The 27,333-nt window shown below is 36.5% G+C and overlaps 4 protein-coding genes across 6 annotated transcripts; 2 read left to right on the forward strand and 2 right to left on the reverse strand.

Annotated features, from left to right (window-relative positions):
* Positions 1-5,011: 5,011 nt before the first annotated feature.
* On the reverse strand, positions 5,012-6,683 carry LOC126601234 (peroxiredoxin Q, chloroplastic-like). The gene is made up of 4 exons (XM_050267915.1): positions 6,328-6,683; positions 6,052-6,189; positions 5,742-5,831; positions 5,012-5,418 (listed from the first exon to the last, which is right to left on the reverse strand). Exons 1-4 carry the CDS (start codon positions 6,526-6,528, stop codon positions 5,200-5,202), a joined length of 648 nt encoding a protein of 215 aa, XP_050123872.1. The 5' UTR covers positions 6,529-6,683; the 3' UTR covers positions 5,012-5,199.
* Positions 6,684-7,435: 752 nt separating this feature from the next.
* LOC126605532 (uncharacterized) lies at positions 7,436-8,702 on the forward strand. 2 transcript variants are annotated; one of them, XM_050272948.1, is made up of 3 exons: positions 7,436-7,588; positions 7,673-7,876; positions 8,243-8,702. In XM_050272948.1, exons 2-3 carry the CDS (start codon positions 7,719-7,721, stop codon positions 8,376-8,378), a joined length of 294 nt encoding a protein of 97 aa, XP_050128905.1. In that variant the 5' UTR covers positions 7,436-7,588; positions 7,673-7,718; the 3' UTR covers positions 8,379-8,702. The 2 variants fall into 2 exon arrangements, with proteins under 2 accessions (XP_050128905.1, XP_050128904.1); XM_050272947.1 differs by having other exon boundaries at positions 7,458-7,591; positions 7,675-7,876.
* Positions 8,703-8,806: 104 nt separating this feature from the next.
* Positions 8,807-14,272, reverse strand: LOC126605531 (respiratory burst oxidase homolog protein E-like). Its single transcript, XM_050272946.1, has 14 exons — positions 13,419-14,272; positions 13,110-13,269; positions 12,205-12,253; positions 12,009-12,122; positions 11,413-11,838; positions 10,857-11,240; positions 10,663-10,758; positions 10,456-10,571; positions 10,181-10,351; positions 9,930-10,089; positions 9,639-9,827; positions 9,407-9,535; positions 9,235-9,313; positions 8,807-9,119 (listed from the first exon to the last, which is right to left on the reverse strand). Exons 1-14 carry the CDS (start codon positions 13,987-13,989, stop codon positions 9,010-9,012), a joined length of 2,754 nt encoding a protein of 917 aa, XP_050128903.1. The 5' UTR covers positions 13,990-14,272; the 3' UTR covers positions 8,807-9,009.
* A 9,362-nt stretch (positions 14,273-23,634) lies between these two features.
* On the forward strand, positions 23,635-26,007 carry LOC126601401 (uncharacterized). Of its 2 annotated transcripts, none has more exons than XM_050268108.1 (3): positions 23,635-24,183; positions 24,948-25,478; positions 25,806-26,007. In XM_050268108.1, exons 1-3 carry the CDS (start codon positions 24,165-24,167, stop codon positions 25,829-25,831), a joined length of 576 nt encoding a protein of 191 aa, XP_050124065.1. In that variant the 5' UTR covers positions 23,635-24,164; the 3' UTR covers positions 25,832-26,007. The 2 variants fall into 2 exon arrangements, with proteins under 2 accessions (XP_050124065.1, XP_050124066.1); XM_050268109.1 differs by having other exon boundaries at positions 23,648-24,183; positions 24,862-25,478.
* The last annotated feature ends 1,326 nt before the right edge of the window (positions 26,008-27,333 follow it).

Consider the following 27,333-nt stretch of genomic DNA (forward strand, 5'->3'; position numbering starts at 1 on the left):
ATGCACAAGACCTGATTTGGCATTTGCATTGAGTGTTTTAAGGATGTTTCAATCGAATCCTGGAATGGCTCATTGGAATGTTGGGAAGAAGGTTCTTAGGTATTTGAAAAGAACACAAGATCATGTATTATGCTACAATTATGTTGATAATTTGGAGTTAGTATGCTACACAGATGCAAATCTTAAAGGGTGTGTGGATGACAGAATGTCAACCAGTGGATATATTTTCATGTTTGCTGGAGGTGCAGTGTCATGGAGAAGCAAGAAACAACAAACAAGGGATGTGTCAACAATGAAGTCTGAATACATTGGTTGCTTTAAGGCAATGAGATAGTCAAATTGGTTGAAAAAATTGCTGCATCACATGAAGGTAGTGAAAAGCATTGAGAAACCACTGAAGATATATTGTGACAACACTTCTACAGTATTCTTTACCAAGAATAACAAGAGATCAAAAGCCTTGAGACTTATGGATATCAAATACTTGAAGGTGTAGGATCAAGTTAGAGTTATGGTTATAGACATTGAGCATATTAGTACTCATGAAATGGTGGCAGATCTGTTGACAAAAGCATTGAATGTCACTGCATTTGACAAGCATGTGATGAAGATGGGACTGCAATCTTCAATGGACCATGAGTAATGTGGGAGCAAGGTATTATAGATCTGAATCTTGCTATTTTGTGTTTAATAAAGTTGATGAATTGTATTGAGTTGATTAATTTCACTTGTAATGCAAAATACAAATCGCTAAGTATATTATTTACTCGAATGAATCTTTGCAAAGTTAATGAAAAAGAGATATTCATAACATCTCAGGACAAAAAATGTGGGAGTATGTTAGTATACTATTATGATCCCAAATAATATTGTACCTCAATGTCAGCATTCACATTACATTATATTTGTTTAGTGATCTTGGAGAACTAGTACATAAATTAGTATTATGCTTCTCTTAAGTTTTGCAAATACAATGTTTTAGTTAGCTGTGAAAGTTCTTGAATCAAGATTAGCTCAGTGATCACATTTACTAAGTTACTGCAATAATGTAAAGAGTTTTGACATCACTCGGAGAATGTTGGAAGTCAAGTTATTTCATCACATTTGAATTCTAGTGAGTTCATCAAAACTTGGATAGCAAGTTAACTTATAAATGAGCTATAACTCACTTGAACTTATAAGGGTTTGTATCCGGAAAAACATAACACATAATGGAGGGGAAAATGATATCGACCACATGTGTTTTGATTAAACCATAAGGTTGAAAAACTGATGGTAACTGTCATAGTAATGGGATGAGGCAGTTACCAAAATCAATGGTGTGGATTGGTCCTTCTTCTCGGTATATAATCTCCGTGTTCATAAAGAGAGGATAAGCCCCTTTGTGTATTATGAACACATAAGCACTAAGTACAAGAAAAGAGAAGACTCCACCATAACAAGAAGTATGGCTGCGAATTCTGGTCAGTACATACATCTACTTGTTTTAGGGTTTGTACAGATTGTTGTGTTGTGCTATGATAGCACCAAACCTTTATGGAACCAACTCTTTATAACCCACAGGAAATATATCAAATGGAATGCAAGAACAAAATATAAAAGACACCAAGATTTTCCTCAACAGTCAGTGTAACTGGAGTACGTCCTCGAAGCAGTAGGAGCTCACCCAATAATCCACTATCAACTTGAATAGAATCTTCAAGTTCAACTTCTTCAACATTCTCATGGTCTCCAACTTCTTCACTTGTAGTGGCTTCAACATCAGCGGAAATAGGATTTGAAGTACCAGAGGCAACTTTCTCAAGCTCCACCTGTTGGACATCTTTCACATTCTTCTCAGAGACTTTGTACATACTTTCTTCATCAAATGTCACATCTCTGCTGATTACAAGTTTTTTCATCTTTGGGCACCACAACCTGTAACTTTTGACACCACTACTAAAACCAAGAAAGATAGCCTTTTTGGCTCTAGGATCAAGTTTATTTTCAGTCAATGAAAATAAGTAGGTGAACCAAAAATACGGATATAGTCATAATCAGAAGAAGGTTTTCCAGTCTATACCTCCATTGGTGTCTTACCCTAAACAGCAGCTGAGGGTAACCAGTTGATGATGTGACATGCATAATTAACTGCTTCTGCCCAAAATGACTGCTTAAACCCGACTGAGACAACATACATCTAACCTTCTCAAGCAAGGTTCGATTCAATCTTTCTACAACTCCATTTTGTTGTGGAGTTCATTTGACACTGAAATGTCTTACAATCCCTTATTCTTTGCAAACTTTCAAGAAAGGGTCGGATGTGTATTCACCACCATTATCCGATCTCAAAATCTTAATCTTTCTCCTAGTCTAGTTCTCAACCATTTTCTTCCAACCCAAGAAAATGCTTAATACCTCACTCTTGTGCTTCATAGTGTAGACCCAAGACCTTCTTGAATAATCATCAACAAAGGTCACGAACCAATGTCTACCACTCAAAGAGGGAGTCTTGGTAGGACCCCAAACATCCGAATGCACATAATCAAGAATGCCCTTCGTCTGATGTACAACAGTACCAAACTTCACTCTAGTTTGCTTCCCAAAGACACAATGCTCGCAGAAATCAAGCTTACAAGTCGTGGCACCTTTTAGAAGACCTTGTTTCACAAGCCCTTGTAGAGCTTTCTCACCGGCATGACCTAATCTCATATGCCACAGTTTAGTAGTATCAGAATTGGATGTGTCCATATTTTTTGAGACTACAGATGCTTCACTTATCACAGTGCTTCCTTGCAATAAATACAAATGGCCACATCGAGGAGCTTTCATCACAACAATTGCACCATAAGAAACTTTCAATGTCTGTCCATCTGAATGAAACCTGAAGCCCTTGGATTCCAAAGTACCCAAAGAAATAAGATTTTTTCTTCAAATTCGGTACATACCGAACACCTGTCAACTCTTTAACCATGCCATCATGCAACTTCAAATGAACTGTACCAATTCCTTTTGTTGTGCAAGGATTGTCATCTCCCATGAACACAACGCCACCATCAAACTATTTCAAGCTTGAAAACCAATCCTTGTGAGGAGTCATATGATGAGTACAACCCGTATCCAACACCCACTTAGTAGCACAATCAAATGATGAGGAAGTGGTTAAAGCAAAACCAGAAAAATCTGTTTCAACCTCAGCAACATTAGCTTCAGAACTTTCTTTGCCTTTGGTCTTCAATCTAGGACAATCTTTCTTCCAATGGCCCTTATTACGACAAAAGGCACATTCATCCATTTCCAAAGGTTTTCTACGTTTAGAGTTTCCTCTAGGTCGAGACTGTGATTTTTTCCTACTAGAAGATGATCTTCTCTCCGATGATCTACCTCTAACAAATAAAGCTTTAGGGGTACTGTCATGGTTCTTATCTCAATGCCTCATTTCATAATTCATCAAGGCATTTGACACATTTTCAAATTTTACAGTTTTTTTACCATGCATAATAGTGGTAACAAAATGCTCATAAGAGTCTGGCAAGGAATTCAACAATATTAAGGCCTTATCTTCATCCTTAATATCCTCATCTAAATTTAACAAGTCGGCAATCAACTTATTAAAAGCATCAAGGTGTCTAATCATTTTTGTACCTTCTTTGTATTGGAAGCGGTAAAGCTTTTTCTTCAAATGTAGCCGATTCTCTGCACTCTTCGTCATTTACTTGTCTTCCAATTTTTGCCACAACACACTTGCTAATGTCTCCCGCATCACAAAATACTTCTGAGTTTTTGCAAGGCACAACCGAATTGAAGAGCAAGCCCACAAATTTAATTTCTCCCATTCCGGCTTCGACATAGCTTCCGGCTTCTCTCCCAAAGCGGCAAGTAGATCTTGTTGAGCCAACACATCTTTGACCTCACATTACCACATCCCGAAGTTGTTTGTGCCATCAAACTTTTCCACTTCGAACTTTGCATTTTGCACCGTAGTTCTTGCAAACCCGGAGCTGCTTCCAAAAGGATTTTCATCTTGCCCGTCTGACATCTTTGGCAACTAGACAGTACCCAAGAGCAACTAGTGCTCTGATACCAATTGTTGTGCTATGATAACACCAAACCTTTATGGAACCAACTCTTTATAACCCACAGGAAATATATCAAATGGAATGCAAGAACAAAATATAAAAGACACCAAGATTTTAACGAGGTTCCTCAACAGTCAGTGTAACTGGAGTACGTCCTCGGAGCAGTAGGAGCTCACCCAATAATCCACTATCAACCAAATGGAAGTTTACAAAGTGTTGGCAATCTCACAACCCAAAAAACCCAATACAACCAATAGCTCTCACACACCAAAGAAACAAATAGAGAAAGAAATATAGTGATTAATTTCTTCTCTATACAAAGCTCAAAGCTATTACAACAACAACTACCTTGGTGGATGATTACTAACCAAAGAAAAGATCACCTTCTTCTTCTCTTCAAAATGGGGCTGCTGCCTTTTATTTTTCTGCTTCTCTCTCAGTTTCTTTCATTACCAAATGCAACAAGTGGGAGCACAACAACCAATTCTCTCCCTTTCTTTATTTGCTGCTCTATGTTTTTCTGCAACTATTCCCATGACTTTTCACTTATGCCAAAGAAAAAAACTTTAGACAAAGTGCCCTTTTTTTCTCCCCAAAACAAGGAAGAAACATAATCATGTTGTCCTTTTTTTTTCTTTTGATTTGTTTAATAGCCAAAAGCTTTTTTTGTTTTGTTCTCCACTTGGCCACTTGGCCACTTATTCAACATGCTGCACTTAATGCAGCAACTCATTAGTGTGCATGCATGCATTATAAACTTGACGTTCATGTAGTTTAACAATTTGGTTGATTGGATCCTTTTGATTGAAGTTTACAATAGTAACATTTTAAAAATTTTCAACGGACTATTATACACAAATTAGAACCAGATTATTGCCATCCGTATTTGATCTTCAGTTTTTGTAATCTCGTTAGTAAATATAAAATACCAATTGAAAATTTCCACAGTTGACTTACAAATAACATCTCACTTGAGTTTCATTGCTACCAAATATCACAGTAGTTTGCCTTATAGGGCATAGTTGCCATTAGTTATAACCAGATTGGATTATACAAAAATAACTACTTGCTAACCCTGTTTTGTAGAGATATAATGGACATAGGGATGGAAACACAAGCAGCTAAAAAGATGAGAACTAATTTAGAGGCTTTGAAGTAGTTTGAGAGTTTCGTCGATATGCTTCTCTGGTTGGAATTGGTTGTTGTAGATGAGTTGAACCACCCCATTCTTGTCCAGAACATATGTCTGTCTCCCGGGCAATGTCCCAAACAGATCCGACGGCACTCCCCATTCTTTCCTCACCTTGTTGCCGTCATCGCTTAGTAATGTGAATGGAAGTTTGTACTTCTTTGCAAAAGCCTACAAACATTTTCAATTGTAATCAACTTCGAGCATTGATTTGTAATGCTTATGCATACAAAACTAACACGCACAAATTATAATTGTTGGCTCACGTCTTAGTAGCTTACATTTTCAATTAATTCGAAAAACCAACAAATTTATCCTTACATCTGTTGAAGAATCATTGTGCATAATCACCAAAAAACTCTTTTGAAAGCAACATATACTAAGCCTTAATGTGATGACACCACGTGATATAAACACACAAAACTTTCACATTACCTTGTGTGATGAGATGTGATGACACTACATGATATAAACACACACAACTTTCACATTACCTTGTGTGATGAGGGGTCATCACCACTAATCCCGACAACCTGGGCACCGGCCTTTTTAAACTTCTCATAAGAATCTCTGAAAGCACAAGCCTAGAGGAGTATCAAATTGTCAGTGTCTGCACTAACTAAAGGCACAATCTATCTGGCATTATCAGCTCCAATGCATATTTCATATCATAACAATCGAAAATTTACCAGACAGATAGCAGAAGTCATTGGCCAAAACTAATCCAGGATAAGCATATTAAGCATAAACAAACTTCAAATTAAGTGGAATTAGAACATGCTAAACAATGTGGTTAATTCGAACCTGTTTAGTGCAGCCAGGGGTCTCATCAGCAGGGTAGAAATATAGAACCACAGGCTTTCCCTTGAACTTGGAGAGGCTCACTGTCTTTCCATCCTGATCTTTCAATGTGAAGGCTGGAGGAACCTTACCCTTGTCCACCTGTCCACAAACCAACCAACCATAACCAATTAATAAAAAAAAATGTAGCCGTCGTAAGGGACTCGTAGCTCAAATGATTAAAAGCCTTTATCCATGCATCCATTAATACGAAACACAACATATATAAGCAAAATGTACCTTAGCAGAAATGAACATCTTGCCAGAGGAAGATGAAGGGATTGGCAGAGTGGAAGAAGTGGAGAACTTGAGGCCATAGAACGGGGAATGTGAAGAGCTGGAGACAATTGGGAGGGTTTGAGAAGATGGGTAGCGTTTGGGAGTTAGGGTGCGAAGTACAGAGGGGAAGGCTGGGTGCTTGGGAACAGAGAGGGAGGCCATTGGATTGGATTGCCCTAAATTAAACAGAGAGAAATATGAAGTGTCCTCCTTAGTTTCTCTGTTTCTCTGGTGGGTTTTTTCACAATTGGTGGAGGAAGATAAGGGAGGGAGAGTGTTGGGTGTTGGGGAGAAGATGGGGATAGACCGGCTTTTGTGGACGATTGCTGACCCCAACCTTGTGTTACTAAATTTTTTAGCATTTTACTACCATTTCTATGGGAGTATTTTTTTTATTGGTACAAAGTTCAGCTTATAAATTTTTTTTGAGACAACAATGTTTTTACATTAAAGGGTGGAAGAATAAATTTGTGTGGAATTTATCATTCACCAGATTTGAAATTAAAGACTCTCACTTATAAGTGAAGGAGAAAATCACTAGATTGCAGTACTAAGTGGCCACTTCACAAAGTTTGTAAATCAAATTTTAGTGATGAACGACATCTACATTATATGTATTTATTTAGGGAATTGTTATTAGCATCCCAAAAATCTTATTCTACACTTCAAACTTTCTATATTAGAAAAGAAAAATACACTTGTGAGGAGTGTAGAATGAAAATTTTGAAGTGTGAATAACACTTCCTTGTACTTAATGAATTTACACAATACATTCAAGTTGGTGCACGTGCATGATAAATTATGACAAGTTTTTTTTTAGGTGTAGCAGACATTAAATTGTCATTAACTATGGGACATGTGTTTACTTGTTGGGTGATCCTCCTCCTGCAACAAGTATTATGGTGCCCTAATCAAGTAATTACCATGCTATATGTTTCGTCACATCATTTTCACATAATAATGTCAAGGAGACCATAAATTTAGATAATATTTTATAAATTATATGACGTGGTTGTTGTAATTGGATTGTTTCTACGACTTGGTCCTAACATCAAATGACTTTTTTGGGTCCAAGCCCAACTGTCTGGCCCAAACCGAGGAAAGAAGAATAAACTCAAACATAAATCTTTGTGATTCCGCGAAAATTGAGGGGGAGAAGAACTCCAGTGTGATAAACTTGGGATCTTTGAAGAGTAGAAAGCGTGCTCAGTACGAATCGAAAACGGTAATGAACCCTAAACCCCTAAATTCTCAGTACGTATCTCCTTAAGATTGGAATTCCTAATTGGGTTTCTGAATTGTGAACAGGATAGAGCGTTCTGGGCTGCGTTTTCTCTCGAAGCATTCGAATTATGGAGGGTCTGCAGAAGTTGATTGGGAAAATCCCAAAAGACCCCCCAAAATTGGGCTCCGCTTCGGCTTCCTTCGACCCTCACCGTGGGACTGAAGGTCTCGCCGCCGCTCTGTCCTCCTCCGATCAGTCTCGTATTTTGCTCAACAGACCCGCCAGGTACCTCTAAAGTTTTGGATATTTTAATGGTACTCTGTAAATTGGGTAGCGTTTGGTTTGGGATGGGAGGCTTGGATTTGTGAGTTGTCTTTGAAATCTCAAATTGTAGGATTTTTTACTCAATGATTTCCGCAATCATGGTTTAGGGTTCTAGAGGCTTGGGTTTTGTACCTTTCAATGATTTTCCGTAATCGATTTTTGCGTGTTGTTTAAAGAGTTGAGGTTGATGCATTACTCAGGCATGAGTTTGTTCTTATGTATGCTTGTTGAATGTAAGCAGACCTCTCATTGTAAACATTGGATGCTGCCGCCGTTGTCTTCTGTTTTTTACACTATGCTGGCAATTTTTACAATGTCTACTTGCAGGCAGGTGGTTTCACTGTGGACATGCTCAAAGCTTTGTACACTTTGCTTTGTTGCTGGAATTGTTGTTGGTTATACGCTGAAGCGACGCGTCCGAAGTTGGGCTTCCAAACTTCTCAAGAAGATGAGAGATGATTGATTGCAACTGGATCGCATTATACTGATCCATTTAATGCGTTGTTCTCCATAGAAGAATGATTCTCCAACAATAGTTGTTTTCTCTAGAGGGTGCAATTTTGATTAGCTTTCCGCGATTATACTAACACTGCTTCTGACGATTCTGACCTGATCAACATATATTGTTACCCCTCGTTTTTTATTATGTTAATGATAAATTTTACAAGCTAACCATCAGCAGTGCCTCTGTTCCCATACTTTGGAATTGTTGCATCTGCTGATTTAAGTCGGATGAATTCTGAATATCAAGTCGGAAAGGTATCTCTTTTGCTTGTATTGTCTGCCATGAATACTTGTTCATACTCTCCAGGCTAGGTTGTTGTCCTTTTCTTGTTTTTCCATCGAAATTTCAATACGTTGGGTGCATATTCGCTTGAATTTTGTTTCGTCATTGTCAATACGACCAGGTCATCTTTCTTCCCATGTTTTACGGAAACTTTGTATTATATTGGATATGTATGAAAAACAGTTACATTTACATCTTTCTAAGCTACTATCCTTATACATATATATATTTATCTTTCTCTATGGATACTCAATATGATTAGAAAAAGATCGCTGCTTGGTACTTTGACGATGATGGTCTTCTAGTTTTAGAAATACTCCTTGTGGAATTCAAACCGTGTCGTTGTCTTGTGACTGAGTTCATGTGATAGCACCTTCAGCTCCTTTGCCAACATCGGCATCCCACAGTAGAATACCCCTGCAAATAGCTGATTCGTTTAATCTCTTGGTTCTTTGTTTCGGTTCTCTACTAGATGCATGATTAGGGTTTATGTTTTTAACATAAAAATTCGGTTGTGGTAGAATATCTTTACCTACTGTTGAATACGGATGCTTGGAAGCTATCTTGGTAAACACTTCTTTCCAATCCGGTCGTGCGAAGTGAGTTCTTACCTGCAATGCATAATTCAATGTTTGAAAGGTCAGTAACTGCTTAAGAACACAATCTACCGTACGTGTCAACTGAAACGGCGATGAGGATCATACTCGGGTGCCAGATAGGATGTCGACGCCATGTTTGGCATGGTTTAGAGCTTGGACCATGGTGATTAGAGTCGACCTAGCGTCACCCTCTTCGTAGACACTCGTAAGATAGTTGTGTAGTTCAATCTGACCCTGTAACAAGAAAGAAGGTTAACAAACTAGTAACTTAGCAGTAGCGCATCATCGAGGTCGAAGAAAATTATGACGTAAAGTGGTAAAGAAGTTAATTCATTACTTTGTGATCCATTTCTGCAACCTCATCCATGACTCCTTTAAACCACTCAAAAGAGCCAGGCTCTCTGGTAACCCAATAGAAGTGTGCATTCATAGTCCTCTGCGATTTCTTCTTGTCACCGGGCGTCAAACTTGAAGACGTAAAACTATTCTGGCTGTCGTCTGATCTGCTAGTTTCTGTATTTGAATCCTAGTTCATGATCAATGCATTTTAACTTAATTATCAGAACGGAAAAATCTATCGAAACACTGAATGTTTGTACTCAAAAGAGTCGGATATTATGAACTGTACCATTTGTTCTTCTGCTGTTCTTGTGCTGTTTAGGAGATCTCGAAGAATGCTTATGAAAGGGGTAGCTCCAATCCCAAGCCCCACGAGGAGCAAGACATCGTAGTTCTGGTAGTCCTGCGCTGGTGCCCCATATGGACCGTCGATAAACAATCTGGGTTGGCTGCATTGATGTTGCATGTAACGTTAATAATCTCATGCATATACTGAACCTAAACCTCGGAAGGTGAAATATTGGTTAGGTGTGTTCATACCCTCTCCGATCCAGATTTCGCATCTGAACAAATCTTGCTGAATGTTCTGCAGGGGATGAATCATCTTCCTCCGCTATGGCTCGCTTCAATTCTCGAGTCCAGTCTCCTACTGTTCGGATGTGAACGCTGAGGTACTCATCTCCTGGCGCTGAGGTAATGGAAAATGGATGCCTGTAAATAATAAAGGATCGAGAGGTTTAGTATTTATAGTTGTCGGGGTGCTTCTTCTAATTTACGTTTCATGATAGACGAAGTTGTATAAGAATCAGACTCACCATTCAAATGAGGAGATTGTAGGGCATTGTAGAAATATGTACTGCCCACTTTTGTACTTAAATCCAGGTGGTTTGGACATGATTAAGCTAATCACATTTCCGGGCAGGACCGAAACCTGTTAACACAGTCAGAAATCAACGATCGCAATGTATATGAACAGTCGACAAAAAAAAAAATATGAACAGATTTGAGTAAATTTTTCTTACCTTTAACATCTTAACAGAATAATGCTTCGATCTACATGTTCGCAGACTGCGTTCGGCCACATAGAGCAACAATGGAACAGAGATGTACATCCATGTCTGCTAAGTAGGAAAACATTTATTACTTGATGCAATCAGTTAAAAAGTACATGAAATTTGCTTTGTAATTTTACTGTGTTATTGTTCAAGTTTCTTACCGTTTTCTCGTACCACTTGTGGGCTAAATACAAGCAGCTTCCATGTATGATTAGCAATATGTAGACAAGACCTAGCAGATGATGAGAATACCAGAACGCATTAAACCCAGTCAACTTGTTGAATGGAGCAGGAAGCCTCACCATGTTCCTCCGAAATCTACGCGCTGCTAGAGTGAATGAGATGGCTATTAAAATCACCATCAAAATTCCAGTCGTGCCTTCAGTTCCGGTGAGTAGGAATTCGTAGGTGGGCTTTTTGTTGTGGAAATCTGAGGATAGCGGTGCGAATTTTTCCGGCGATGAGTTTACTATGCGCGGAAAGTCGCATGCCAGATGGTTCCCGGCGTGAATGATTATTCCAATTGCTATAGCAAATGCAATTATCTGCGGTAAAATAAGGTCAATGCAAACAAAATGTCAAATTGTTGCGTCTTAAGAAAAAAAACACACACATAGAACTGGCTACAAATAGACAAAAAAAAGGCACTAAATTGTAGTTTAATACGACTTATTGTCTATTTAGTATCCCCGATTTACTGAAGATTAGCGCTTATACCTTGTGGAAATTAATGTTGTCATCAAAAGGGATGAAGCACCTAGCTCTTGTGGATCGAAGCCATGTCAGCATGTTTCGACAAACCGGTAGGAGGATGAGAGCCATGTTAAGCTTGAGAGTCTCTGCAGCCCCTTTGGCCACTGGCAAGCAATAGTGCATGACCTGAAATGCAGCCCTATTTTTTCTGTATTGGTAGAATTTCCAGCCAAAAAGGGAAGCCATTGCAACAACCCACAGCAGTAGAATCCAACTGCGCTGCCAGTTCTCGAGTACGAGACACTGAAGTGAACGGCTCAGTCTTCGGACCAGATTCTTGGGCTTCAAGGAACTGAGGTTCTGACTCCAAGATACACTTGCTGTGCTCAATGGTCTGCTGTAGTTTATGTACACGTCTCTTTGTAGAAGCAATGCTTCCAATTGCCATAACTGAGTAAATGGTAAAACATTATTAATTGTCTGATTTGGAATTCCACAAAGACGAGGACACTTTTAAATGTGATTGTCACACTGTCAACGTTTATAATACGAGTGAATTAATAATATTATGTGACGGTGTGACAGTCACGGATTTTATTTGAAGGTTGTATTAATTTTACCTCAATGTAACCGAAGTTTTCGGGATCAAGTTCTTCCATTATTAATGAAGCATAATCTTCAGCTTGTTCTTTCAGCTTAGGTAGCTTGTTTGCAGAAGCACTGAGCATTATAAGCTGTAATTGAACAAAACAAAACGAAACTCCATTAGAAACTGATGGGATTTTTTTTACTTTTACCGCAGTGAACAATTTTTACCTCTCGAACTCCTTCCCTTGTGATTCTTCCATCTTCATTGCTATCCGCCCTGAAAATTAAATCCAAAAAATTTAATAAGAAAACAACCTTTGACCAACTAAACACCCAAGGAAAGTGATCAGATCTCTAACTTTCTTGTTTTTCTATCCAACCAAAGACCATGAGCCATTTTTCTTTTCCTTTTTATTACCAAAAAAATACATTTCCACAAATAACAGAAGGCAAAAGCTACACGCAGTTAAAAAGCATTTAATAACCTAACTTTTATTTTAGAGGCACTGAGATGGGAAAGGTTGAAGTAGATAGAACACACAAAGACACAACATAGTTTAACCTATGTGGGTAGAGTTCTCTCTTTTTGGTCAACTAAACACAAAACTCACACCAACACAATGCACAACTTCAAAACGTAAAATGCCAAAACACAATACAATCAAACACTCCAAGACAATTAGATTTATAACTTTTCAAAAGGGGGTGACTTGTGAACCCCCTTTTGAGAATCAATCACTTGATTTGTTAAGTTGATCTTGACTGATACAACTATAATGAATTCTGCTATGATCTGTCACGTGTAAGCTCTTAACAACCTTTGACCATAAAATTATGTGAAACTCATGCATACATGGAATGACAAGCATCTGCATGTTATTGACTTTAGCACCCTTCACTAACACGGTAATATAAAAGTTAAAAATATCAAAAGAAAAGAAAAAAGAAAACATAAGTTAGGTCAGTTAGCCATGGTGCATGTGGCTTGTATTCAAGTTTCAGTCACCTTAAGATGTATTACATTAGTTTAGAATTAGAGCTCCGTCTGCTTGGACGGTGGATTTGTTGGAAGCAAAATCAGAGAAACGTAATCAACGGCTGAGAAAATAGAGAAATGAGAGTGAGAAACCTACATGTCAAAGAAGATTTGAAGGCGCGCGTCGAAGCTGTTGTCGGAAATCTGCAACCAAAAGTCGCGAAGCTCCTCTTTCGTAATTTTGCTTATCTTCTGCCGCCGCCTTCTCGCCAATGCATCAAATATCCCCACCGCAAACTCCTCCGAGTCCTCCATCCCTTCATTTATACAAAATATTCATTAATATCTTTTTCCCTCGCAATTTTCCCGGGAACCAAACAGACAAATTAAATTAATGTCAATCAATGTTAACTTATTAAACTTAGTTAAGATCAATTAATTAAACTTCTACGAGCACTTAATATACCTATACATTCACCGAAGTCTGCACTGGCGAGCATGCCGTCCTTGGCGAGCGACTCGAACCTCGCCTCCACTTGCTGCCACTGCCCCGCCGCGTCACTTCCTCCGGCAGTCGTCTTGCTGATGAATCTCAACCCATTGAGAGCTCTCTGCGCGCTCGATCTCGTCCGTTGAAGCTTGGCCTTCATCCTCCTCGCCTCGCGAGCCGACAGAGTGAACTCTGCCACGGACTCCGAGTTCGACGCCGTCGTCCTCGAAGACGCCGATTTCAACCACCCAAACGTCCGCCGAATACTCCTCGACGTCGCCGAAAGACTCCTCCGTAAAATCCCGTTCGCCGCCGCGGCCTCCGACGACGTCAAATCATCATTTGCGGGAGCGACGCTGCACACGACAATTGAGCCGTCGTCGTCATCGTCGAGCTCCAATGTGACTTCGACCAAGTCCTGGTTGAGGTCGTTGAGAAACTTCGGCAGCATTGCACCACCGACCGACGACGGCGAGGAGTTTCCCGGTAACTCAAACCCGTGGGTGTAACTCGACCGCTTCGAGCTAAACGACGCGGTTGGCATCATTGTTTAATTATTATAATTCTTGAGGTTTTGTGTTTGCTTGAAAAATTGAAATGCTGAGGATTTTTCTAGCTCTAGAGAGAGGGAGAAAAACAAGACATGCACCTCTCAACCAATTCGTCCCCCACAATTTCAACGCAAGTCGTGCTACCTCTCTCTCTCTAACTCTCTTTCTCTCTCTAAAGAGTAGTTGAGTTTTTGCTCAAGAAGCAAATTTGTCCCACAACAACAATAGATTTCCACTTACTTATAACAATTATATGATCTTTGAAAGGAACGGAGAAAGTACGTACTCTACATTACTTCCCAGTACTATATTTTCCCCGCCAATGTTTTTGCGTACATATAAAGTGTGTTATTGAGATTTGAGGATTTTGTAGTGATTTTATAGGAGGAGCTTACCATCTACAATTTAAGAAGAAACAATGATTACGTTAATTGCAATGTTTAGGCTAATTGTAAATGATTATTGTACATACGCACATGTTGTATATTTCTACAAGACAAAAACCCTAAAATTTATCTTTTTCCACCAACTACACTCTTGAATCTCATATTTTAACTCTAATATTGTTGTCGTAGATTTAGACTTGTATTTTATATTCTTTTGTTACATATACATTGTATCATTGTATCATACTTGTGGATACAACTTTCTTCCTTCTTGGACAAAAATGCACCTAGAAGAACAATTAACACCTTAGGTCAAGGCCAAGAGCCTCAAGCGCCCACGATGAATGGGAGGGGGGCTTTGGCTGAAGAACCTCCGATGCCAAAGTTAGAATTTTGAGGGAAAAGTGTTTGGAGAAAATATAATGAGGGATGGATGAAATAGGTTATAAATAAATACCTATTTTGTGCACTTTTGACTTGATTGAGGGATGATTTTCCACTGCTTGAGCATAGAAGCTTCGGTGTGCCTCGAGGGTAATTTTATCTTTTTATACCGTAGAATACACATGTCGCCTCCATATTTTTCTCGATTATTTTTTGCTCCACATATGTGTGTATATGTGTAGGGTTAGTGATGCTTCATGGCCACAAACTAGGGCAAGGATTTGGTCTACACAATCACCTATTCAAGAGGAAATATTGTTCTATATATTTTTCAGACAGTTTTATATTATATGTATTATTGATGAATAACTATGCACAGGGCATATCCGGCGGGTGGTTCTTTCACTATTTTTATGCATAACAATTGGCCATCAATGGCTTCTCTTATTTTATACGTAGACATATTGGAAATGGTCGTCACTATTGTTGAGCAGTCAGTCTCGGACTCCATTTTTTTATACAAACGTAACCACATAGAGATAACCCAGCATAGCTTAATTACCAGCTGGAACCAAACATGCATGCATACCTCTTTTTATTTATGTGTTGTCATTGTCTTTAACTGTTTAAGATTCTAAACAAGTTTAATAGGTGTTTGACAAGTACATTAGCTATTTAGTTAAATTATTTAAATTGGATTAATAGATCCCTAGATTAATGAGTAGAGTTGGGATTAAGTCTCATTTTTCGGAAAGGGATCATCTCCTGATCTCTTCCACCAAGTCCTCCTCATCAATTAATCTGGGCCCTTAAAATTTGATCAAATGACTACAAACAGAGAGCCACTTTAAAAGTTATAATAACTTTAGTTATTTGATCAAATTTCAAGGGTCCGGATTATTTGATAGCGAAGACTTGGTGGAAGGGATCCGGAGAGGATCACTTTCCTAATTTTTCAGTTCTAGAAAGGAATACCACTAGACCGTAGTACTAAGTAGCACATATATTATATGTATATATGTATAAGAGCTAATCTCTATTAATTTTTTATACAATTTAATTATATAAAAAATATACATATGACCCTTTTTTAGAAGACTTATCTTCAATTTGTAATTATTGTGAACTTAATTACACGGTTTAGAATAGTACGCATATATGCAGACCAATATATACACACATATATTATGTGCATTGATAGGATTTTTACCGTCTATGCAAATAGGATCAAAATCACATGAAATACTTGCAAGAATACAAAGATGTTGTAGTATAGATGCTCATGCAAGGTCATTCTCCACAAGAACTATTTTAATAATTTATGCAAAAACAATTCCTAATTAACTACTTATAATTAAAAATTAAGAAAAGAGATTTTGGAATTGGATAACCTTAAAAACAAATTTTAATTAAAAACAAATAATAAATTTGCCCACAACTAATATGATAAAAAGAAAAAAGTTTTAAATACCAATTTATAAAAGCACTAGGGTTCCACCATCACCTAGCAATCCTATGTATTTTTACCAATTTCTTATGATCTACACATGCCACTTTGAAGGTTAGGTTTTCCTAATTTATATTCTACTTGGAACATCCAACATATAACGTATATCTAACATGGAACCCGTCCGGACGTTCGGATCAAATCTTAACATGAGAGACTCATTATGTTTTATGAAAATCATTTGAAAAACCATGCAACCCTTAAGACGTGGTGTTCATCTTAATTGAAATTACAATTATTAATCACAAGAAGCCAGAGCCAATTTCAAGGAACCTTCCAATCAAAATTGCTTCAAATTACTTTTCTAAAGATCCTAATGGTGATCAAGCATTAAGACAATTAGATAGTTTTAATCACGGTAATTAATAATTCAAAGTATGCATGCGATTTCATAAGCAATTAAATAAAAATCACATATTCATACTAAAGCTCAAGGCTTCGCCCTAGCAAAACAGATTAGTTACGCATACTCATAATAAAAATCAAAGAAAATATCATTAACTAGAAAAAGAATGAAAACACTTTGTAGGTGAAAAGTCTGAAATTCTCCAAAGCTTTGCTAAATTTTCTCAATGTCACGTAGAGAACCCTAATGGCTAAAAACCTTATTTATACTACTCCAAATTAAAGCCTTCCTACAAAACAGGTTTTCTAAAAACTAGGAAATAAAATAATAAAAGGATAACTAGGAATTACATTCCCATTATGACTAGGAAATCTGCCCAATGTAGAAATAGCCACGTTTATGGACCTTTAGGGCTCCAAAACAGGCCCAAAACGACTTAAATTAAAGATTAGGACCTTCTCTTCAAGTTCCAAGAAGAGCGCAAATCTAAAATCCATCATCTTCTAGCCCAAAAATCACAAATAATTCCAATCTGCCAGCACTGCACGCTGGGCATAAATTAATTCGTCACGATCAGATGCTTCGGGATAATATTATGAAATTTTGACACAATCTTCTTGACATACTCACAAAGCCGTTCCAATTTGAATCACTAAAAAATTCCACCGTTTGATTACTTTATGCTCCAAACAAGTTCGCATGTCCTACATTAAAAACACATAGCAAAGCATCAAAATCTCACCAAAATAATAACCAAAATATACCAAAAATAGGGAATAATATATAGTATAAAATCGACTCATCATGCATATATATACAAGTGCTAATCTCGATTAATTTTTTTATACAATTTAATTATAAAAATATACATATATAAAAGTTGGTCTTTGTTGTTATAATTAAGTTGTCATATATACGTACTCTCGTTGAATTTGTTGCAAAAACTCACATTTGGGAAGATGCTTTAACAATACTCTTTCACTGTCCGAGCGAAAAAATTCTACAATGACTCTTTTGCAAACGTTGAAAGTTAAATCTCGTGGCTGTTTGACGTAGGTAATTAGAGCATGGCTTCAAGTTGAAACATGTTCCCTCATAGATTTCGAACAGGATTATAAAATTACTTCAAATACAATTCAGGTACCTCAACTAGTCAACTCTAAAAAATCAGTTTTTTAACCCATTAAATGATCTGATTTCCCCTCAACTAGATCAACTAGATCAACTAGATTGTATATGTGAATTAGATCAACTAGATTGTATATGTGAATTAGATTTTTTAGATCAACTGATTTCTCCTCAACTAGATCAACTAGATTGTATATGTGAATTAGATCATTTAGCCAAGTTAATCTAATTTCCCCTTTACATGAGTTCAAAACTCCCTCTCCATGTATCGGAGTAGTTTAAGAAATTGCTTGTATCAAAATAATATTTCAAATAATATTTATTAATTATTCTTTAATTTCTCATACATGTGATGGCATATATATATAAGAGGATACATAAATATGCTTTGAATTAAAAACATGTGGGAAATGGTAGCAAGAGGCTTTTAGTTCAATGAGTTAAGATCATATTCTCTTGCTCTCGAAGTCTCGAGTTAAAGTCCCTCCTCCTTAATATCTATTATATAAAAGACAAAAAAGCCTATATATGTGTGTGGCAGAACACCATTAACACAACACAAAGATGCTGGCGCTAGTTTCCCAAAAAAAAAAAAAAAGATGCTGGTGCTCCAAATTTATGCTTTCAGTTGGTATTAATTGTGTATGAATTAGAGGGCATATTTTATTGTGTATGAATTAGAGGGCATATTTTGTATAGTCTTCTTATTAGAAGGTTCGTGTCTTCCACTCCCGCCGCCCACGAGGCAGCTCGTAATACATTTCACATCAAGATAGAGAATGGAGATTTGGCGTTGCCCTTAAGTCACACGTATAAGACCCTTCCATTTATTACTACGTATACTAGTTGTTTATTTATTTATTTTTTATTTTTATTTTTTTTTATATAGATAACCAAAATTTGTTTATAACCAAGCATTGTTCTATTTGTTAATATCATGTTTAATGTTATATTGCACACATCTCATAATAAAAATCGTTTATTTTTTTAATCATCATTTAAAAAAATTAATGTGCTTTAAAGGTTTAAATTCAATGCTTGATCTCAAATTCGATTTTACGTGACTACTTATTTTTAATAACAAGTAACTAAGAGAACATGACTCAGTAAGTAGATAACCAAGGTAGTAGTTTCAGCGTTTATTTGACTACTGTAGCTTTAGCAAACTAAGAAAATAATTAACGTTTGGCTGCAACTTACTACTTGTCAAGCTATTATTGGCTACAATTGATGTTAAAAATATGTATATATACGAGCAATAGTGCTGAAAATTGGACCGTAAAGAATTGGTAAATTATATGTATCTACTGTACACAAAGAAGAAGAAAAACGAATGAAGTTAATTATGTCATTTCGATGCTGTTCAGATAAGTTTGGTACGTACGGATGATGACAAATTATTGCTTAGGTCGAACTTAATTTACTTGTCACTCTTTGAGTCTCTGGCTCAGCTGATTTGTTATAATATGTTTTAAATGCAAATTACTTTCAAAAGTTCTGCATGCTATCTCATCTGAAATGCCAGATGAGGGAAGTAACTCAACCAACCTATTGACTTTAACAAGTTTAATTACAGAGGTATTTATCCTTAGAGTAAACTTAATACTTTATTGTTACTGTTCTAAGAAAAATTTGACAAGTTTAATTACAAGCACCAGAGATGCCTAGACATATGAGGGAAGTAACTCAACCAACCCATTGACTTTAACAAGTTTAATTACAGAGGTATTTATCTTTAGAGTAAACTTAATACTTTACTGTTACTGTTCTGAGAAAATTAAGAATGTCTATCAAGCACCAGAGATGCCAAGACATATGAGGGAACTCAACCAGCTCATTGACTTTAACAAGTTTAATTACAGAGGTATTTATCTTTAGAGTAAACTTAATACTTTACTATTACCGTTCTGAGAAAATTTTGAGTCCGACAGTCACAATGCTATGTCTGATGTTACTAATGAACATGTATCATATCTATGGATGCAAATTTCATACATGACTGATTTGACAAAACTTTATTTACAAGAGAACAAACCATTAGCCTAAATGACAAACATCCTGAAAAAGACATAAGGTGTCCGTCAAAGGGCCTCCAATACCTATAAGTAGAAAAGTAGTAGAGAGAAAAATAAAACTTGAGAGTGTTCTCGGCAATAAGTGGCGATTACAGTTTTCTCTATTTGACTTGGCTATTTATAGAGAAAACCCTAACAGTTAGTTGGTTGGGAATGTTGCTGAGCATACTAGGTACTCCTTGATTATGCAAGTCAATCTTCGCAGTCTTGCTAGCTAGTAGTTCTAAAAGTCCATGTTGGTAAGAGCGCAGTTGCGTCAGACACCCAAGGAAAAACTCTGGAGAGTTGGTGCCCTGCCACCATTGGATCGCGGAGACTCCGGAGGTCAATGGCATGCTATGTTGTAGGCGGCCCTGAGAGCTCATAGTCCGTTAGCATAAAAGTCCAATTATTTTAAGGCATTCTACGTCTTTTTCTCTTAGGGTAATTTTGCGGTCCACTCACGACGGCAAGGGTAAAACCGTCTCATAGAGCATATAGTCCACATGTTCTTCTCCTATTGGATGTGGTTATTTTATTTTTCCACAATATGTACAGAAATGTTTGTGAAAATTTCATGTATTTAAGATATAGTGTTAACAAATAAATATACTTATTATAATATGAGTAAACTGGTAACACCACATGACAATATTTCAATATCGAAAAGCTCTTGTTAGAACGAGAACATTGTAAAAAAGGGAAGGTTATGTACTTTCAAAACCATTTGTTCTTGGATTGTGCTATCCATTTACCCATTTTTACCTCCCACACACCCCTTGTTAATTTTTGTCTTTTAATCTTCTTTAATTCATTCGATTCGCCATCCGAAAATTGAAAAAGATGTGTAGGAGGTAAAAAAGAGTGTGTGGATAACACTACCCTTTATCTTTAACTAAATTGTTCCACAAATTTTTAATTAAACCATCAATTGCATGAACTTATCTGTGTCTATGAAAATTTTCTTGGTTAAAAATCACATTTGAGTTCGTACGTACTTGAAATCCTATAGCAAACAAAGAAACTTTTTCGTATATATATGTGTGTCCTAGCTCATCGATCTTGTACTCCCTCTCCCTCGTACTGAAAATATTGTACTAGGCAACAACAACATTAAATAAATTAGAGAAATTAAGATTTCTTAAGCAGCATTTTGGTCAATTAGGTGGAACCTACTAATCAACTAGAAACAAAATGCATGTCTTAATGTGGACATGTTTTTTGATGGTGATACATGCTGGGTGTGGCAAAAATCTAAGTTTCGAAGCAAGTCTGTGGAATGACACTGACACAAAATCTATATGTTGAGTTTAGTCGCACAGTCCACCAAGTAATTTAATCCTTCAAAATCAAGCAATCGAACTCATAGCTACTCGTGAACTTCGTGTCCCTTCTCATTCCATTCATTTTATTTGCATGTTTCAATCTCAAAAATTCAAAATTGCCAGAAACCTAAGCAACAAAATAATAGTAATAAGAATAAATAATCAGCAAGAACAATGGCGGGTCCATGATTTTTGTTTTCAGGAAACAACTTTTGCAACATGAACTAACAAAGATAAGTTTTCACCCTTATTAAGAAGCTTAAAAGATAAGTAAACTGTCCATTTTTGCTTACTCCTTAACCCTAATGCAACCCTACCTCGATTTAGTATCGTCTCATGTGTCTAAGGAGGATCCATTCTTTGAACAATTTTTTTCTCAGTGCATTCTTTGAACTATACATGGTTTTTCTTGTTAGAATTGTTTTGAAGGTGAGTAAGGTCAAACCAAGATTATGAGTGAGCAGGGACTGATCAATAATAACCACAAATTGCCAATGAAAACCAACAGTTTTTCTATCGACAAAAAAAAAAAAAAAAAAACCAATAGTTTCTCAACAGAATATTGTTTGACTGTATTCCAAGAAAACTAAATTAAAAGGAACTTAATTAGGTGAAATGATGATCTTCACGAGTTTTAGTTAGGTCATATCAGGCTCAAGAAGCTCAACTCTGTATTACTGACTTTGCTCAAATCTATGTTGATCTCAATTATCTGGCCCAAAAGATAAGAAAATCTTTGTAATCCCGGAGGCAAATTAGTGGCCCAAGTCCAAATATCATACTTTTAAATAGTTGGATTCTAAGAATCCACAGTTAGCTGAGGCTGCTGAGCTCCTCACCAGATTCTGTGATTTTTCTTACACTGGTTTGGTTTCTATACTCCTCCAATGAGAGCAAATAAAAAACAATTTGTAATATATTCAGGTTATAGTGTAAATGGCTAAAATAGGAGTCTCAACATTGCCATTTTACAAGAACTGTATATTAACGCAGTAGTGATTCATCTATTGATCTTGTGATTCGAGAAAAATTCTACTATATAAACAACAATGTATTGCATGCGTTACATCTTTTAACCATTCAACATGACATTATTCATCTTTTCCTGACATAATTTAGAACGATAGTCACCATTAATATAGTAATGTATGTTATACATTGTTATACGGTAGAAAAAAAAATTGCTTTGAAGTTAGAATGCATCCCTTTTAAGTTTCATAGAGTAGCTTCTAGCATACATACTCCGATTTGGAAGCTTAAATATAATTATATAAATGTTTATCCTCTCCATCCTTATCAACAAATGTGGCTGGTAATGTATCCTTAAAAATGAATTCATCTTTGGTCAACTCAAAAACAATTCCTCTACATGTGCGACATGAAAGAACACAACGATGTCAATGAGTGTATGAACATGCATGCAACAAAGATTAAGACCTACATTTGTTATTTTTAAATGCTAACTTTTTAAAGATGAATTATAGTGTGGGGGTGCTAATCACGTGGAGAAAGCGTTCTGGTCTGATAAATTAAGGAAAGGGTTTTTGGCAAAAAAAAATATTCATGCACCAAGCCTGCCACATGTTGTCACAAATTTTTTTTTTCAAAGATTTTTTATTTGACTTTGTGAGTGTCATCATCTAATGTAATATGTAATGTAATGTGTGGGTGCAAAGTTGCTTAAAGTCGTCGAATACTACAAACTAAAGGTACGTACTAGCTTATAATATTTAGTACACTCTCATCACCCTCTTTTCCATGTCTCATAGCTAGTCAAATTAGCTACGGGACATAGAAGGAGACACTATTTAAGGATAGCTAATCCTTGGCCCTATTAGTAGTGTTACAATCATTTCAAATAGACGTGGATATAATATTGACTTCAAATAATTTTTGTTATTGTTATGTTCTTGATTGTTATAAGGAGGTGATATTGACGCTATCGAAATGTTTCAAAATACTCTCGTTATTGTTTATTTATTCTTTTATTTTTAATTCAACTTTCAAAACTTCCCTTTTGTGTAGTTGATACGGAGAAGAGCATATGGCTGAAAGATCAAAAGAAATCGATGAATGCAAATTTACAATTTAGGAGTGAGAAACGAAACTAGAAAAAAGCGATGTTATGTGTTTGTGTTTTGTTATGATTTAATGATTCCATTAAACAATCTGTATTCCCTAAAAAGCGATCTTATGTGTTCGTGTTTGTGTTATGTGACGTATTCGCTAAAAAAATAAAAAACCAAATAAAAAACTAATGACTTTTTGTAGTACATTGATATTTTTACACTAGGAGGAGAGAGAGTTTGACTATGTCACACAATTGGCAGCTTAATTTGGTATCGAATTCGTCATCTACGAGATTCGAACCTAAAATCTCTCACTTCTAAACAAAAATGAATATCATCAGACCGTATTACTGAGTAGCTATAAAAAAAACTAATGGCTCGGCATCTCATAGAAAAAGACTTGGCATGGGATTGGACTATGGAGATTCCTCAAAGCACGTGGAAAAGCCAAAATTCAAAAACGAAAAGCAAAAGCCGATGCCATTATGCACACGAAAGGTCGTTCAAAGTTGCGAGCTCATCAGCCATAAATATGCTCCTCTGTTTTTCATAACATCTCCTCTTCCAAGTCCTCATAATTTTCCAGTTCATCAAATATAAACACACTTTTCTGTTTTTTACCTTTTTTTTGGTCTCATGAGAAAGCAAAATTATATAATTTATTTTGATATAGAAGAAGAGAAGCCGTTAGGTTTGCTTGGTTCCTAGGAAAACCGAAAAAACAGAGCCCTCCGAAAGCGTAGGCAGAGCGAGTGAGAAAGGAAAATTTGCTTCCGAAAAATGATGGGATCACAAAAGTAGTAAAACTCCCAAAACACTCGTCTCCTTTTTCTCTTTGGATTTATTATTAATTATTATTATTAGCAATATTTAGAATTTTCTGAATACAATCTCTCTCTTTGGAGACCTAGAGCTCGCTCCGTTATTTCCTTCCGAAGCTCCCATGGCGTTTCTTCTTCGGGTTTGCAGCTGATGTCCTCCCCCTCCTCAGGTAACTACATGTTTATTTGATATTCATTATTTGGAATATTGGAATTTTCATATTTATCATCTTTTTTATTTTATTTTTTACTTGGTTGCATTTTGATGTTATGTTTTTGGCAATATGGGTTCTTTTGTTTTTTCTTTTGGAATGTTGGATTTATGGGATTTCTGGAATCTGAATCATCATACATTCATCATACATGCAAGTTTTTTTGGTAGAGCAATTGGGTTTTTCAATTTCAAATCTGGCTAGCCAAAAATGAAGAATTTGAACCAAAACTTAAAAATTGGGATGAAATTTAGATATTTTATTGAATTTTCACAAGGAAAGATAAAACATTTCACTTTACGGAATACAGAAAATATTGAAGAAGTATATTACCCATGTTGCTATTTCATCTTACGTGAATGTACAATCCTAGAAATCAATGTAGGACTGGTTAAAGTTTGGAACTTGGTTGCAGATGTGGGCGTAGGCACATTGGCTAGAGCAGATGTGCTCCTCCGCTATGCACCAAAGTTCAAATCTTCCTCCCTACACTTTAAAGTAGAATATCGTTTATATCAAGAATAAGAAAAAGTACGGAACTTGGTTGTATACTTGGTAGATTTGGCATGGTAGAGATAATGATAATGATGATTTGAATTATAATGATGAGGTTGATTTGAATTAATCCTTTCATAGTGGAAGATCTGATGAGACCTTGTGTGGAATCGGACAATCTGATATCTGTGTTGGGATTCTTTCAACAATTGTGGTAAAACCTGTAGCAATGAATGAAAATGGTGGCACCAAGTTGACTGGAATCAGGCAGATCGTCAAGTTCAAAGAAATCCTGCAGAAGTGGCAAGCCGTCACGCTTGGCTCAAGGGCAAACAGCCCCCGAGCCAACAGTAGTCCCCATTCTGAAAGAAGAGGAGGGGATCCCCATTCTGAAAAAAGAGGAGGGGAGAGCACCACTCCCTCTGAACGAGGCCATGGGGGTATTTCACCGGCAATTAGCCAGAGGCTAACAAATGTTATTTGTGACTCGGATGAGGATATATGCTACAGTCCCGAACCGCCACATGATATCCCCAAAGGATATTTGGCGGTTTATGTTGGACCGGAGCTTCGTAGGTTCATCATTCCCACTAGCTACCTCAGTCACTCCCTTTTTAAAGTATTGCTGGAGAAGGCTGAGGAGGAATTTGGGTTTGATCATAGCGGCGGGCTCACAATCCCATGTGAGACTGAGACCTTCAAGTACCTCTTGAAGTGCATGGAGAACCATCAGAAAGCTCACCCCGATGACAGCCCAGGTAAAAAACCACATACTTTAACTACCTTCACATTACAGTGCCTTATAGATCAAGTCATCCTCTTTGATGCCCAAAATGAATTCTAAAGTTCTTTAACCGGCAGTATCTCAAGTCAATCGCACACTCCCATGCGTTTTTAGCTTAATTTCTCGTATGAATGTGTGATTATCTTAGGATACCGACACAGTGACATGTACTCCAGAAGCCCTTGATCCGTTTTCAATTTGATGGATCCACATTGCATAATAAGTATTTATGTCTTTCTTCACGAACTAGGTTGCTAGTTTTATTGATGTTGTTAATTTGGTATTGTTGGTGGTTTTGCAGCCGGAGACTGGAAAGTCATTCAATGAAGAGTAAGTGACCGTGATGAAGTTTCTTATTAGTGGTCCAGGTTTTTAGGGGTGTGATTTTCTGGTGTAAAGCAGGGTCTCCTTGTATTCAGACATCTTTTTGCTTTTCTCTTCTTTTTTTTTTTGAATTAACAACAATTGCAGAAACTTTAGTTAAATATTTTTTAACCTCTCTATTTTTTTCTCTGATTGATTGTTACCTACATCTTCTGATGTTTAATCCTCAAGTACGAAACACATTTGTCCTCCATCACAATATATGTCAAATATGAATTAATTTCCTAATTAATATGGTTCCCGCTAACAAATTCTAGCCAGCTTATTTTCAAGTGCTACCATTATATCAAATTTGACGATATGATTTTGCACACCCTTGTTTATCTCTATCTCTCAATTCTTCTTTGTTTTATTCGATTCAAATGCCAGAAATACATATGAATCTGTGTAATGAGAAAAATAGCGTGAGGAAATCACTTTCCATATAATTTATATGTAGAGATGGTTAAAAAAATAAGATCCTCAACTATCTTTATATTTCCAAATACATAATGCATCTGTTTTTTGTTCATTGACAAATAATGGCACATGCTTAAGCTTGAAGACAATATCCATGTACAACCTCTCTCTCTCTCCCTCTCTGCACATGGTTTCCAGGATCACAATCTTTTAATACATAATTATTTTTCCAATGGCCGTTGCTAATTAAGTTCATAGTTAATATTATATAGAAGCTGATGGCAGTTATCATGTGAAGGACCGAGTAAAATTGCAGACTTTATTTGGACATTAAACTAGCTCAAAGAGTTGTTAATTACAAACAAGCGTGTCTTAGAGACTTGTATCATTTCGCCAAATAAATGAGTCCCAGTCTATTCAGATTGATTCTCAAAATATTGGTACCCAAAATTCATCTATAGCTCCAAAAGCAAGGCCATCCACAATCATGTTTTTATTCTGGTATACATGAATCAATCCACAGTCCTCTATATATCACATACACTGTCTGCATGCACTGAGACAATACGAGGAATATCATATATTATACGTGATCTGCCATGATTTTCTATGGTTTTGTGTACTATACAAATAGGGCCGGCCCTGATGGTAGCCCAAGTAGGTGCCCGCCTAGGGCCCACACTTCGGAAGGGCCCCAAAAAAAATTTATATCCTGTAATTAACATATAAATACAAAAGAAAGTAAAAATTATCATAATTCATTTGTTAGTGCAGTGGAAATGTTGGCTTCATTTTTCTTTGGGGTGTTGAGTTCGAAACACGAATCTGCTTTTTCCGTCACTAGATTTTTCTTAATTTTTCTTATTTTTCAAATTTACTACGAATCTATCTGTCAAAATGCATATAAAGTTATAAAACTCAAGTCTCTTTGCAATTTTTTTTCTTTCAACTTCTCATTCTCTCCATTTCTATTGAATTTTTAAACCAACTTCCCATTTTCTCAATTTCTATTGAATGTTTAAACCAACTATCATATGGTAAAGATT

Source organism: Malus sylvestris, chromosome 15, assembly GCF_916048215.2.
Source record: "Malus sylvestris chromosome 15, drMalSylv7.2, whole genome shotgun sequence".
In the NCBI taxonomy this organism is placed as follows: domain Eukaryota; kingdom Viridiplantae; phylum Streptophyta; class Magnoliopsida; order Rosales; family Rosaceae; genus Malus; species Malus sylvestris.

Excerpts from the sequence above, each read along its gene's own strand:
- LOC126601401 (XM_050268108.1), top strand. Across the intron at positions 25,479-25,805 it reads TCACCCCGATGACAGCCCAG|CCGGAGACTGGAAAGTCATT; the intron begins GTAAAAAACCAC and ends GTGGTTTTGCAG.
- LOC126601234 (XM_050267915.1), bottom strand. The coding sequence starts at position 6,528 with ATGGCCTCCCTCTCTGTTCCCAAGCACCCAGCCTTCCCCTCTGTACTT. Across the intron at positions 5,832-6,051 it reads CCCCTGGCTGCACTAAACAG|GCTTGTGCTTTCAGAGATTC; the intron begins GTTCGAATTAAC and ends ATACTCCTCTAG. Across the intron at positions 5,419-5,741 it reads ATGACCCCTCATCACACAAG|GCTTTTGCAAAGAAGTACAA; the intron begins GTAATGTGAAAG and ends AAATGTTTGTAG.
- LOC126605531 (XM_050272946.1), bottom strand. The coding sequence starts at position 13,989 with ATGATGCCAACCGCGTCGTTTAGCTCGAAGCGGTCGAGTTACACCCAC. Across the intron at positions 12,254-13,109 it reads CTTCAAATCTTCTTTGACAT|GGCGGATAGCAATGAAGATG; the intron begins GTAGGTTTCTCA and ends TTTAATTTTCAG. Across the intron at positions 10,572-10,662 it reads ATTCTGTTAAGATGTTAAAG|GTTTCGGTCCTGCCCGGAAA; the intron begins GTAAGAAAAATT and ends CTGTGTTAACAG.
- LOC126605532 (XM_050272948.1), top strand. The coding sequence starts at position 7,719 with ATGGAGGGTCTGCAGAAGTTGATTGGGAAAATCCCAAAAGACCCCCCA. Across the intron at positions 7,877-8,242 it reads TTGCTCAACAGACCCGCCAG|GCAGGTGGTTTCACTGTGGA; the intron begins GTACCTCTAAAG and ends GTCTACTTGCAG.